Raw genomic sequence first — 15,646 nt, 5'->3', positions numbered from 1 at the left:
GACCCCCACCCCTTAAGGTCCAATCACCACCAACCAGATGGTCACCCATCCCTTAAGATCCAATCACCAGTGACCAGATGGTCACCCACCCCTTAAGATCCAATCACCAAGGCAGAACACCCTACCCCTACTCCTTAAAAACACACTTCCTCACCCACGAGCTGCTGCTCCCTCTCTCTGGGGGCAGCCATTTTCTCTCTCAGATAATAAAATCTCTTGCATGGGCCCGTGTCTCCTGAGTCATTCTGGGGTGAGGAGGGTCATGGCAAGATATCCTTTCATTGGTGCCATGACTTCAGATGAGGTTCTCCCATTGACTTTGCTCTTCCTCCGGGAATCTGAGCTGCTTTGGGAACCCTCACTGCCCGATCCTTCTCCACGGGCTCACCGTCCATTTCCCTGGTTGCTCGTCTTCTCGCCCAACGCTGGCCTTCAATTTGGTAAGTCTCCCCTTCATGGTTGACTTAAATGTCCCTTTGGAACCTGGGAAGTGACCATTGAGTGTCCAGCACCCCCAAGGGCTCCTCTGGGACAGGAGCACCCACAACCACGACTTTCAGAGTCACGGTTGATCCCCATAGTCAACCCTTCTCTGCCTCCCCATGGTGAGAATCCTTATTCACTGAGGCCCGGTCTCCCTTTATCTACTTGTAAACTCCTGGTACCAGGCATCGAGCCTCCTCGGCGTTTTCGCCTCGACCGCTCGGTGAGAGGTGGTGACAACTCCGTGTCTCGTCTTCTCCACGACCTTCTCAATCGCTCTGGGACGCCTCGTCACAAGCGACTTGTGAACAGTTTCATTCTCACCATGGGATCTGGCCCCTCTATTCCCGCAGAGTCACCGCTAGGGAGCTTACCCAATAATCCAAAACCTCTCCACCTCACTTCAGACCTCAAACCTTTTAAACTTATTCATTACTGTAATGAGGTCTGGCCACAATATTCTCTAGATAATCAGTCCAAGTGGCCACCCAATGGCTCTTTAGATCCTAATATTCTCCGAGATTTATATAACTTTTGTGAGCGTACGGGCAAGTGGAAAGAGATTCCTTATATCCAGACTTTCTCCTACCTCTGAACCAAGACCTCTCTCTGTCTCCCCTGCAATCCTAAACACCTACTACTCGCCTTAAAGTCCTCACACTCCAACAAACCAGATCCCACTACATCCTCTGACTTTGACCCTGCTGATGAACCCCCACCCTACCGACCCCAAATCCCCATGGCACCTCCTCCTTCTCCTCAACCACCCAGTCCACCTGGTGCCACTGCGGAAACTGCCCAGCCTCCTCCTCCTCAACCCCCACCAAGTCTCCCACCACAAGCTCCCATCAGCAGCAGGGCAACATCCCCGCCTCCTCAGTGGCAACCAGTTTCCCTCCCATCCTGAGATCCCCTACCAAGTCCCCCGGTTACTCGCTCTCGTACCCAAATCATAGCCCCACTATGAGAGGTAGCAGGCACGGAAGGCGTTGTCCAGGTCCATGTCCCTTTCTCTCTCTCTGACCTATCTCAAACTGAGAAAAGATTAGGCTTTTTCACCTCCAACCCAGCTACTTACATAAAAGAGTTCCAGTACCTCACTCAATCATATGATCTTACCTTTCATGATATTCACATGATCCTATCCAATACACTTTTGCCCGAGGAGCGTAGGTGAGTCTGGGAACAAGCTAGAACTCATGCCGATGAGGTTCATCAAATTATTCCAGCTCATCCAATTGGTGCTGAGGTGGTTCCTGACCGAGACCCCTAATTGGGACTATAATATGGCAGGGGGAGTCACCAGTCGAGATCAATTCATCACCAGCCTCATGGCGTGTCTCAGGAAGTCAGCCAATAAAGCCATTAACTATGAAAAACTCCAAGAGGTTATTCAGGATAAAAATGAGAATCCCTCTATGTTCCTAGACTGTCTCACCAAAGCTCTTTTGCAATATACAAACCTAGACCCTGAGACCCCAGATGGGAGACAATTATTAATGACCTACTTCTTCACCCTTCACCCAGAGTTTCCCCGACATTAAGACTAAACTTAAACGTCTGGAGAAGGGACCCTTAACTCCTCAGGCAGAAGTCCTGGCAGTGGCCTTCAATGTATATAATGGAAGAGATGAAAAGGCCTGTAAACAAAAATATCAAATGCTGGCTAAGGCCTTTCAACCTACCCCAACCACTGGTGCTCGGGTATCCTCACTTCCTAAGCAGCAGCCAGGAGGACCTCCTGGTCCATGCTTCAAATGTGGTCAAACGGGTCATTGGGCTAGAGCCTGCCCAAATCCCCGGAAGCCCCTGGGTCCATGCCCTAAGTGCCATCAGGAGGGACACTGGGCTGTTGACTGTCCTCACACACCGAGAGGTGCACGGCCATCCAGCTCTAACACTCCACACATAGACCTTCTGGGTCTGGCAACTGATGACTGAGGGGGCCCAGGACTCCTCCACCCAACCACTACCATCACTGTACAGGATCCCAGGGTAACCACTGTAGTAGTGGGTAGGCCCATCTCTTTCCTTTTGGACACCGGGGCCACCTACTCAGTCCTGGAGTTTTGGGGACCTACCTCCCTCTCACAGTCCTCTATAGTCGGGGTAGAGGGCACAGATTATCAACCTTTACAAACTCCCATGCTTCGCTGCATCTTTAGAGGCATTGCCTCTCTCTCATTCCTTTTTAGTGATTCCCCATTGTCCGGTTCCCCTTATGGGAAGAGACCTTTTGTCCAAGCTAGGGGTTCTTATCTCCTTTATCTTTGGCCCGCGCCTCAACCCCGACTTGCCTTTGATCCCTTTTCTACTTGCTCTCCAAACCATCCACACCCACCTCCCTCCCCTTTTCCCTTACCCCCTTGTCAAGTAAACTCCACAGTCTGGGACACCTCTACCTTCTCTATCGCCACCTGCCCATCTGTAACCATCAAACTCAAAGACCCTACACCTCCTTCTCCTCACTATCTCAATACCCCTTTATGAAAGGGCCTTTTGAGACCAGCCAATTCCCCTTACAACACCCTGATACTGGCTATCAAAAAACCTAATGGCTCTTATAGGCTAGTTCAAGATTTAAGAATTATCAGTGCAGCTGTTATTCCAATCCTTCCAGTAGCCCCTAACCCCTATACTTTATTATCCACTATCCCCACCTCTTCTACTTACTTCTCCGTTCTTGACTTCAAAAATGCATTCTTCATGATTCTCCTCCATCCCAATGGGACCACTTACAACTTACAGACTACAAATCCTTCAGGAATCTACTCTACAACCCAAACAGGACCTCCTTACAGATACATAAGGCGGCATATGTGCCCTACTCCAAGAACAATGCTGCTTCTACACCAACAAATCCAGTCTTGTCCGGGATGGCGCAAAACACCTTGGTGAACAAGCCTCCAAACTCCTAGAAAACTCCCCTAACAATCCGTTCCCTTACCCCTTCAATTGGCTCCTGCCCCTCCTAGACCCTATTACCTCTATTATTATTATTCTCCTTTTCCTTCCCTGCTTCATTAACCTATTCCAAAAATTCATTCAAAATCAAATTTTGAAAATTTCTAATCATACTGTCAATTAGTTACTCCTCCAGGGCTATCAAGGCCTTCTCACAAAGAATAATGAAACCAGCTAGATGACATCACGAATCATCTCAGGATGCCTGCTCTTCCCCAACTCTACAGCAATGGCCTCGTTAACCCCAGAATCTGCGCCCCCTTCCAGCAGGAAGTAGCTAGAAAATGAGACTCTACGCCCAGTTCCCCAGAGGCCCAATTAAGAAAAGAAAAAAATGGGAATGAAGGCAAATTCTGGTGCGCTAAGATCCCCACCCCTTAAAATCCAATCATCACCGACCAGATGGTCTCCTACCCCTTAAGATCTCATCACCAATGCAGAACAAACCCTACCCCCACTCCTTAAAAATGTGCTTCCTCACCCCGAGCTGCTGCTCCCTCTCTCTGGGGGCACCCATTTTCTCTTTCAGATAATAAAATCTCTTGCGTGGGCTCGTGTCTCCTGAGTCGTTCTGGGGTAAGGAGGGTTGCGGCGAGATACCCTTTCAAATATAATTCTACATGTGGCCTCTGGTCCCCCACCAGGAGAGGCCTTGACCCTCCCCTCAGTTGAACCACAATGCTCAATCATTGTTCTGTGGGGATGAGGGCCCAGGCAGAGCCTGAGTACTGTCCCCCAGGAAGTCTTGCAGGGATATAGGCTGGACATGGGGCTTTTCCTCTGGCTTCCATGTCCTGGACCTCAGTGGCTGGAACTGCTGCTCTGGCTCTAATTGGTGCCATAATTCTAATAAGATCCTATTAGGCTGCCCATCAAGTTGTTCTTTCACTACCCTGGCTTTTATCAAATCAACCCACATCTGGGTCCTTGAGACCTTCATGGGCCTTTTGCACCTCTCCTTTCAGTTGTAGCCTGTACTTCCAGGCCCTTATTATTTCAGCCTCCCCTAGATCTGCTAAAGTACGAGTAGCCTCACTTATGGGTTGTCCTATGTGGGGGTCAAGAACAGTCACTAGGGACCCAAAGAGAGATGGGGGAGCTGTATGGAGCACCAGATTTCTATTCCTATGGTGAACAACTCCTCATCAGGGCGCTAGGGGTCCATATTATAATGACATTTTTCATGTCCAATTCCTATAACACCTGTTGGAGCTCTGCATACATTTTCCAGCTAGTGGTAAGTATGGTAAATCACCCTGATTAGGCCAAACTACCCTGATGGCTGCTGTCAACCAATCCAGAAGCACCCAATTCCCTGAGGTGTGACAGGCGCTTTGCAACCGCAGCTGGAGAGAAGGGTGACTTGTCAGGGAAGTCAGTCTGCTCATTTCAGAACCCAACATAACAATGTTTACACCCCCATAACCCAGAGATGCAAAAGCCATGTAGGCAGAGATTCTGATGGCTTCTGCCAATACCAGATGCTCATGACCACTAGCTCATCCTGGACACAGGGGCGGAGCACCAAGTGCCCCACAACCTGGAGTTGGGGGCAGCTCCTCACCCTCAGGAACCTGCAGCTATTGTGTTTTTACTTTCTTAATTACAACTGGGCAGGCCTTTAATACAGGAGAGGCTGGTGCCTTAGGTGGTGGCCTCGGCAACAGATCAGCCCTCAGTCCCACCTCCTCTTAACACCATCTCCAGAGCTGAAGGCACTGCTCTTTCCACCCCCTCCCCCATGATCTTCTGCAAAGAGGACTCTCCTGCTGCCTCCCTGCTCACTGCTGCTAAGGAATTTTCCAGGAGTGCGACCTGTCCTCTCAATAACTGTCTCTCTTCCTCAAGGGCATCCCATTGGTCATCACCCAGCAACTCCAAGCGATGCTGAAGTGTGTCTCTCTCCTGTTGGAGTCTCTCTCTCTCCTTGATAACCCTCTCTCTCCTCACTAACACTTTCCACTATTTGGACAAAAAGAGATCCTACAATGCCAGCTGCTACACAGCCACTCAGGGCCTCTAAGCAATTTTCTATCTGATGGAGGGCTAACTGCAACTTCTGTTGTCTCCACTCTTTCCCAATTCTAGGGAAGGCCCCACCCCTCTAGGAAGTGCTTTACCCTAGACCAATTCCCCACTAGAGGCCCCCCAATTGGAAGTCCACATATAAGGGGTCCCAAAATAAAGCTGTACCCTCTACCACTGCAGCCACTGGGGCCTCCCTAGCCTAGAGGCAGCCTGCCCAAGAATTGCACCCATGTAGACAGATTTCAGGTTCAACAGTCCTGCCGACTTCTGCCAGATATAACTCTGCGGGGAAAACCCTGGGGCAAAATACCTGTGAAACTGAAATCAGTCAAAGAGAGAAATAAAGTTTAAAAAATCCATTTATTTCTTATAAGCAGTCATCCTGTCTCTCTCTTGACCAGGCTGCTGTAGAAGAGGGCTCCACCCAACCTCTCTGGGCCTTGTAATTACCTATTGATATGTAGATGAACTAATCTCTCCACCCCTTGGAAACACCTATTGATATGCAGATACACTAAAACCAGGTGAGAGATTCTGGAAATATGGCAATTTTACCCACAATGCTGTTTCCCAAAGCAAAGAGTGACTAAAGACATTACTAAAGGAGGTTTTACAGAAGACTTAAAGTAACATTTCACAATAAAAGCTTATAGCATCATATTAAATTGTGATTCAATTTAATTGTAATTCAAAGAGAAGGTCTAAGAAGTCACTTAATCCTGGCACGCCATTTTCCAATAAACTAATCTGATATAAGTATAGGATTGATGATACTTAGCAAAGACGTCATATACTTAATAGTGTCTCTTAAATATTAACTAATCAACCATAGTTTTGACAGCTCAACAGAATGTTATCTAAATTATATGCTGTATTATTACGTATTAAAAGATATAATACACTAGCTATTTCACTGATAGGAATCTTTGTAGTAGATGCTCACTGGAGTAGCAACTGGACTTGCAATTCCCCCTTCTCAGGAAAATGGCCTTGATACATAAAATAGGCCTTTCAAGATCATGTTTGTGCTACACGGCCCTGTTTTCCTTAACATAAATAACGGATCAAAGGGTTAACACATTTAGGTCTATCAAATCCTCTCTCTCTCAGATTTGAAACTGAGAGAGAAACAGACTGGCAGTAGTCACAGCTGATATGTTCCACAGAAAGGCTAGAAGGCTTTGTGGCTGCCCTGGTTCTTACATCTCCCAAATCTTGATTGTCTTTCTTCTCAGAAGGGAATTTTAATACATTTATGTCTCCCTTGAGATGTGCTTCTGTTTTCATGCATTCAACACACATGTGATAAATTCATGGTGGCAGTATGCACTAGAACCTACCACAGGAGATCAGGGGAAAAACATTAATCCCATCCCGGAAAGCCTGGGCTGCAGAGGAGGCAGGCTCCTCTCCATGCATCCACCACTCTGTCCCTCCTTTGTCCTCTAAAATCTGCTCCCCTCACTCCCACCCCAACCATTCCATTAAAACTTTACTTGATAAAACCACCAATTTTCAAATCCAAAGGAAACTTTTTTGACCTCCCTATTACATTTGATATTCTGACTGTGTCTTCTTTGTAACTTACATCCTGGTTTGAATGACATTATTCCTTGCTGTCTTTCTTCCTTCTACTCCCTAATCTCCAACGCATTTCTATTATCCTTTAAAATGTTGATGCTCCCCAGGGCTTCATCCCTTGTCCACTTTTCTTCTTACTCTGCTCTTACCATCTAGGTGTTATCAACCATATCTATGTCATCAACTATTTACTTAACAAGTATCTGAGCACCTCTGTGGTAGATACTGGCAATATAGCTCTGAATAAGACATAGTCCCTGCACTGATGGAGCTTGCAACCTAGTAGCAAAGACACACATCAAACTAAAAAGTGTTATTGACTTTATACAGATGATCAATGTGTGAAGGAAAGGCACAGAGTGCTGTAAGAGAATACATAATAGAGGGCCTTGTCACAATCCAGGGCATTCAGGGATGAAGGACATTTCAGGGAAGAACTGAAGCATGAATAGGAGGGCAAGAGAGTTATAGACACTGGTACAACATTTTAGACTCTGAAAAGAATTCAGGTGCCTGGAGTGAAATGACTAAGAGAAAAGTGGTATGAGATCTGACTGGAGAAGTAGGTTGAGATCAGATCAGACAGGGCTTTGGAGCCAGGTTAAGGATAAGTATTCATTACAAATTAATGATAATTAACCTCAAAAAACCTTCAAAAACACGACCAGCCATCACACCATTTCTGTTCTTCACAAAGACGACTTTCCTCAATCTTCATTTTAGCAGATGATCTAATCCCTACTTTTCAGAGAAAACAAAATCCTCTGAATAGAAACTCCTTCACTCTCTTGAGTCCAAACACAATCTACCTACCTACCCACTGTCTCCTCCTTCCCATTCTTATGGAAGAGGAACTGTCCTCCTCCTATATGAGATTAATCACCTTCACTTTGGATCCTATTTCAGGAATTACCTATCAATTACCTATCTTGTCATATATATATTCAACCTCTACATCTCAAATGAGTTAGTTCCAGTAGTTTTTAAACACACTTATATATCTTCCATTTAAACAAATAAAACCAAACAACCTTCATTTCTTCAGGTCAAATTTATTGAGGGTGGGGGAAAAAAAGCTCCCTCAATTTTCTCGTATCCTACTCACTTTCACTCATGTTAATCTGACTTCTATCTCTGTTGGCCATCAGAACAACTCTCACTATGATCAACAAACCTCTCTGTGTTGCTACTATCCTATGAGAATTTTCTAATCTTACTCTGGCATCTCACATGTTTCAAAGTTTGCCATCCTCCTTCTGGAACACTTTCTGATGATTCCCAAAATGTTCATTTTCCTCTTACCTCTTCTGGCCACTCCATTTTTGTCTCCTTTACAGGCCCATTTCCTAACTTTATCATAGACTCTTGATTCTCTGCAGCTTCAATGAAGAAGTTACCTTCTATCTGGAGATAATTCACAAATTTACACTTTGAATCCACAACTGTTGAGACCCATCAACTCATCATTCACCTCAGTGTCTTATGGGCAATGTGAACTAAACATGTCTAAAATACAAATTACAATCCTTTCCTCAAAGCCTTAATCCTTTTCTAGTTATCTCCCCTCAGTGAATGGTGTCATCTCTAGTTATGATTCTGGAACCCAAGGCCAGTGACACTCTGTACTGAATCTCTCAGCATCCTATCAACCACCAGTACCACAACAGCTTCAAAAATAGCCCCATTTGAGAACTTACTCATTATCAGAGACCGTTTCATCTTAATTTGGCTAAGTTAGTCCTCACAACCACATATGCTAATCATGACCACCAAGTCCTGTTGATTTTACCTTCTATATCTTTTAAATGTTATCACTTTTTCTTCATCAATATTGCTGTTGCTATTACCTCTTAGCCCAAGGGACCATCTCACTGAGCTACTGCAATAACTTCCTATTTGGTCAGTCAGCAACCACTCTCAGAGCTCTAATTCCTTCACCACAGAGCAGTCAGCCATCCTTTTCAAAAGAAAAACAGATAATATCCACTAATTCTTCACACACATGAAAGGGTTTTAGAGTAAAGACAAAACATTCTACCTTGATATATGAGGCTACGCACGGCCAGGTCTGTACCTACTTCTCCAGTTTCATCTTGCACCATTCTCCCCCGTATGTTCTGTGCCTCAGTCTCACTGGCCTCTAATCAGTCTCTTGTACTTGTCATCCTATGGGAAGTAGGTCTCTCATTCAGGGCCTCTGCATATGTTGTTCCTTCTACGTAAGAGGCTCTTCCTTAAAGTGTCTAGTTAACACATACTCTTATTTCAGCTCTCGTTCACTGATCACTTCCTTAGGGAAACTGTCCAGAAGGTCAAACCATCCATCTATATGCCCTCATTGTACTATGTTATTCTCCTTAATTATACCTATCACTGTTGCAATTTTACATTTTTTTCTGTGTACTTGACTAATGTCTCTCTCCTACTAGACTCTAAAGTGCAGGAGAACAGGGACTGTCTGGCTTTGATCGCCACTGCAACTCCAGAATCTGCCAAAACCTATTACATGGTGGGTTCTCAGTAAGTATTATTCATCTGAATGAATGAACTAGAGAGCCAAACTGAGATAGGGGAAAAAATAAACGGTGACCCAAAAGAGGTGGTCAATCTACCCAACTTTTCATTTAAACAAGGGAGAGAAAGGTATTATTTACAAGGGAATGTTGAAACTAAGAATGGGTGGATTGGTTTGCTGGCTGGTTTAAAAGCTGGAGAGGTTAAAACATGCCTAAATGCTAATGGCTAGAATCCAGTAGAGAAGTTAAAGATGCTCAGCAGAGATGAAATAACCAACAGAATAATTTTTCTGACCAGGCTGGCACTGAGGGCATCAGAGCCCAGGTGAAAGTACTGGCCTTGGATGGAAAAGGGGCAGCTTCTCCATTGTAGCAGAATAAAGAGAAAAAGTGTCTAAATAGGTTTATAGATTAGGTGGTGGAAAGTTAAAAGTTAAAAAGTAGTGTTTCAGACTAATGACTCTATTTGTGATGTCAAAAGAGGGATGATCTACTGAAAAGATACAAAAAAAGGACTTAGGTTAGAGAAAAATAAATGAAAAGTAGGATTGCTCACTGTACTGACAGCCCAGTTGAAAGTAGGACTTACTTGGCAGAGGATTGCCCAGCAATGAGATATTCTCCAGTTGTGCTCGAAAGCCTTGTACATAAAAGGTAAACAGTCATTAGTGCTTTTTGCCAGATAGATGTGAAAAAAGGACAGAGGGTCAAGAAAGCTTGCAGTACTGGGAAGAAAATAAAGAAGGAGTTGATATCTCCTAAGCTGGGCAGGCAAAAAGAGAAGACAGAAGAGAGTTTAAGAAGAGGAAAGTCTGGATGATGGGAATTGTCAATGGAAGTTGTTAGGAGAATTAAATGAGAGAAAGCATGTAAAACCCTTTGCAGAATGGGTAGTAGAGAGTAAGTGCTCAGGAAGTGTGAGGATTTATATTATTCACAAGAGACCTTTAGGATTAATGGCATGTAAATAATTTACAGTTTTGGAGAGGTGAATGTACAGAATCTGAGTCATTTTAGTGAGTGAACACTGCTGACTATCCAGCATCCAATCTTCAAATCAGCTTTGTGGTTTTCTCACTTAACTCTCAATAGGGCTTTAGCACAAGCTTTGAAATTCTATTTACACCTTAATTCATTTAATGTGAGGAAACTGTACATTATCATGGTACTCAGGAAGGTCTCAAACCATATGCCTTACATGTTAAGGGTCTCCTGGACTTCATTAACACAACAGTAACAGCAACTAGACATGCCCAGTAGTGACTATGACCCAGCCCTGCTGGAGAGCCCCTCTCTACTCTACCAGGTAACAAGTTTAAACTAAACAAAAAGTTAGGAAAATAAATGAAAAGGTGCTCAATCTAATTAAATAAGATACCACTATACACACTAGAATGGCTAACATTATAAAGACTGACAATACCAAGTGTTAACAAAGAGGCAGATCAAAAGCCACTCTCATGCCACAAAATTTGGGAAACTATGACAGCTGGATTTTGACATGAACCATGACTATAAACTGCTCTATTAAAGCAGAATGTAGAATGACCTATGAGTTAACTGCTCCATTCATGGTATTTCCCAACAGAAATGCATACATTTGCACATCAAAAGACATGTACAAAATATATAAAAATGTTCAAAGTAGGGCTATTCTTAATAGTACTGAGCTGGAAATAACCCAAACGTCCATAATAATAGAATAAACTGTGGTGTTTTAATACAGTGGAATGCTGTATACAGTGAGGATGAACTAGAGCTAGACACACAACATAGATAAATCTCACAAACACAATGTTGCCTTAAAGAAAGCAAGACACAAGAACATACACAGTATGATTCCATTTATAAAAGTTCAAGAACAGATGTATGGTGAGAGAAGTTACAACAGTGGTTACCTTTGAGGAGCTAGGTTCTGAGAAGGACATAAGGGGGGACCTCTGGTAGACATGTCATGTTCTATTTCTTGGTGGTGCTGGTGTGTTGACTTTGTAATAATTCACTAAGCTGCATGTTTACAATTTGTATCCTTTTACGTGAATCCTACTTCACTGGGAATCCATCTTCATTGGGAAGTTTACTTAAAACCAAAAGGCTAGAAATGACTGAAAGGATAATGAAGGAAAAGGCTCTGGAAGAAGCAGAGGCTCCTGGCTCTGCTCCCCTTTCACGACTATGTATAGGATTGGCTGCTATGCTACAGAGATAAAATAACCTAAATTGTATTATCTAAGATCATAAAACTAATTAATAATGGTAGAGCAGAAATTGGAATTCAGGTATTCTAATTTCACAGTGTTCTCAAATTCTTATAGGGATGTTTCTGGGTATGTAAAGAGGAGGCCTTTTGTCCTGGCACTCATTATTGTGATCTTCAAAGTAATGAGGTCATAAGGGGAAATAAAAATAGTCACAACACAAAGATACTCACTAAAGAACAAGAACACTTAAAAAACTGGTCCTCACTCAAACACTCCTTCTCTGGCTCACACCAGCTTCTATTTCTGCCAATTCCTATCAATTGCCCTTGTCAGACATTCTTGGTTACTATCTCCTGTGTTATGATATTGAACAGAGCAAAACAACTATAATGTAAATCAACTGGAAATTGAAAATGCACATCTTACAAAAGATGCAGGACTTCATAAAGTTCATAAAAGGGCTATTGAGGAACTGTCTGAATAATACGCAAAGGAGAATCATTGACACAAGGAGAATTCCACAGATTAAGATAGGAAAAGGTCCCAGTTTGCTCACCTAGCATCCATATTCCTCCTCCCCCTACTATGTAACAGAATAATGGTTTTTCAGTAACTGTATTTCTATTAAGTAAACAGATGTTAGCACAGTCTAAAGCTAAGTCTAAGAAATGGATATAAATCGAAGAGCTAAACATACAGTCTGAGACAATCTCCTTAAGTAAACAGCTGATGCTGCAACCCAGCTGCACCCTATCTATCTAAGGAACGAGGCAATGCTTTACAATGGTAGAGGCCAGGGATGAAAAATTATTTGGGGGAGTGGGAGGGCTGCTGCAAACAAATTTGAACACTTGTGGACTGTCTTTGACTACCATTTATAGGCAGAATGCACCAATAACTTGAAGTCAGCAGTATTGTAAATATAAAAAGGTATACATGAAGGAACATGAATGCATACATGAAAATAGATAAGTGAAAGTAAGTTACATAAAATACTGAGGTCAGACATTTGCAGCTACCTCAGCACAAAGGACAAGAAAGATTTAAATGCACTCCCACAGGTATCTACTGCATTCATGCACCATGCCGGGAGCTGACGCACAAAGACAAGATTCCGGCATCAGAGTTTGCTTAAAGAAACCAAAAGTTATTATCTTCAAAAAAGTCAAATTCCTCTACTGTTTTCCATATTCCCATAAGAACCACTAGATAAACAAACTAGCTTTTGCAGTTTCTCGTACTCACATCCTGCCTTTGTCCTCTTGAAAAACAGGACCACTGTCACAAAACTGAAATATTCCCCTAAATATTAGATACGTATTTTCTATAAACAAAGCGTACCGAATAGAAAATGTAACCAACTGACGTTTCTATACTTATTGGTATCAGATATTATGTAATTTAAAATAAACAAACCCTTTCTAGTCTACATTCTCTAGCGTTAACATCCGTTTTCATAACCCACCTTTGGCCAAAGCGCCGAAGTCTTTCATAAATGCGCCACACATCAAAGAACAAAGAGCTGCTCTTAAATAACAGGCGCAGAGTGCCCTTCAAAGACCACACGGTAGCTATCGATGCCTGCTCCTGCTCTAAATTAACCCGAACAGGAGGATTTATCTTCAACTAGCTCCACCCGGGGAAAAGAAGAGGGGCGGGGATCCTTATTTAAGAGTAGCTGATTTCAGGCCGGCAATGCTTCTCCTTCCTCAGGGGGCTTCGGCTTGGGCTGTGCCAAGGCGCTTCGTCGCACAAGATCTCACGACACCTTGAACGGCTCGCCAGTGGAGGGATCTTCGCCTCACAAAGCGATAACTAGGGCAGAGCTGTTACACAACCGACACCCGGCGCCGAATGCCAGCCCGAGGAGTCCCCCAGGAGTCGGAATTGGCAGCCACAGCACCGGCAGAAGAGGAGGCGCTTTTGCTCCAGAATTGTTTGACCTGACTTCTACTAACGGCAGCTTTGCGCAAACAGAAAGAAGGGCGAGGACCGAGCAAGAAGACGGTCGCGGTCCATGGGCGCCGGTTTCGGCCCAGGGAGCAAGGGGCGCGAGTCCCGGACCGCCACCCCCCCGCCGTCTGTCACTCCCACAGAGGCGGTACCTGTTTCCGCATGTTATTCATGACTCCCATGAAACCCGCCAACAATTTAGCTTCTTCACGAGCAGCAAGTTTCTTCTCGGTCTTCTTCTTGCTGCTCTTCTCCACACCAGAGGCTGCCATCCTCAGTCAGCAACGTTTACGCCCGGGGTTCGCCGGGCCGGGCTAGGGGCTGCGCGCTGCTGGGGCTTCTGCTTACCAACACCGAGGCCGGACTGCGGCTGCAGCGCCCTGCTCCCTGCGCAGCCACTGCGGAAGGACCAGGCCTGGCGCCCAGTCAGAAACTCACCGGGAAGCGACGCACCAGGTTGCGCGGCGTCCCCAGACAGCCGGAGCCGGTTTAAGAGTCTGCGCACTTCGCTCAAGGGGGCGGGGGCGCTGTGAAGGGAGCAGGGGGCGGAGTCTAGCGTCAGAGCCGCGCGCCGCTGCGAGCCAGGCGACGCGGAGCGGTTGCTTTTGTCGCCTCTAGGCGCGAGTTGAGTTTCGAGTTACAGCTCGTCGAAGGTCGCGCGTGCCCTTTCCTTTCCCCAAGGCAGATTTTACAAATTTAGGATACGTGGCCAAACTATCTTTTTAGGATAACTGGCCGGTAGAACACATGAACACATTAAAGTTTGCGCTTCATAGGAACAGGTTGCTCTTCACTGCACTGTCAGAAACTCTTATTGTAGGCGCTCAATAAATACTAAATGATGAAAGACTATCAGACTGTAAGTGAAAGGCTTATTACTTAGAACACAAGATTATTTGCTTGGGATTCATAAAGCAAGAGCACACAGTCCCGTTTGTGTCTCTATGTAGAATGTTTGCCTATTTAGCCTGGTTTACTCTTCAGCGTTTGGAACCGAGCAGGTGTCAGCTCCAGAAATCTTCAGTTAGGCCTCCGCAAGTGTTCTATGGAACCGCGAAACTCAATCACAGAACTCACGAAGATGTTTTTTTTTTTTTGTAACTATAATACTTTTTTCTTTCTAGTGTATGGTAATATACAGTAGGATTATCTGAAATTGTACATTATTTTACATTCTGAAAACTTTCTACGTATTCCTTTGTTTTTCTACCTAGGTATGAAAAGGAATATATATTTTATGTAAATTAATTTACATTATTGAAGCACAATGCTTTCTCTTGATGAGGGCAAACAATATAGTATAGCATATGAATGAAAGAGCAAGTGCATATATAAGCCTCCATTTGTACAAAAGAATAAGACATAATGCCTCTGTATACTTCATATTTTTCTTTTAATCTAGAGGTTCTCAGATCTATTTAATTTGTCAATCATTTGAAGTTTTAGAGTGGACGTTGGCAATAGGAAACATTTATCCTTAATGAAATTAGAAATGAAAATTTTAACTATTAAATGGCCTATTGGCCTATGACACTGAAAAATGAGAGTGTAATTAAGCAATTTTTAATTGAAAGGAAGTGAAACCTGTCTTCTAACTCTTAGACATAGGGAGACACTAAGGATCCAAGATTTAAAGGCAAAAATGCAGATGATGAGATCAACTGCTGTTCTGTAACAAGGCAAAAGAAACAAGGAACAATGTAATTCCATAATTCCATTCCCATTTTCTATTTTCATTTTCCACAGAGATCAAACACCCGCACTCTCTAGTTGTTCAACTTTAGACAAATTGCTTAACTTCCCTCATGCCTCAGTCCCCTCACCTGTAAAAAATAGAACCAACCACATGGAACTGGTATAAGGATTGTAAAAATGCTTAGATTGGCACCAGCATGATACGAACAGTATTACTTTACTAAA

General features: G+C 43.9%; 1 protein-coding gene across 7 annotated transcripts in view; it reads right to left on the bottom strand.

The window, feature by feature from the left end:
• Positions 1-14,231, bottom strand: part of KLHL7 (kelch like family member 7) — an 80,037-nt gene extending 65,806 nt beyond the window's left edge. For 2 of the 7 annotated variants that reach the window (XM_057504580.1, XM_057504581.1), the window contains exon 1: positions 14,075-14,223. Coding sequence is in view for 1 of the 7 variants with exons in the window: in XM_036877561.2 (XP_036733456.1) it covers positions 13,879-13,998 (120 nt within the window). In the remaining 6 variants the exon portion in view is untranslated. Of the gene's footprint in view, positions 1-13,238; positions 13,838-13,878 lie in introns of those variants that run through there. The other 5 variants (XM_036877561.2, XM_036877568.2, XM_036877585.2 and 2 more) reach the window with 5 other exon arrangements.
• Positions 14,232-15,646: the final 1,415 nt, after the last annotated feature.

Source organism: Manis pentadactyla, chromosome 7 (assembly GCF_030020395.1).
Source record: "Manis pentadactyla isolate mManPen7 chromosome 7, mManPen7.hap1, whole genome shotgun sequence".
NCBI lineage: Eukaryota > Metazoa > Chordata > Mammalia > Pholidota > Manidae > Manis > Manis pentadactyla.
This window is presented reverse-complemented; position numbering and strand designations above follow the sequence as displayed.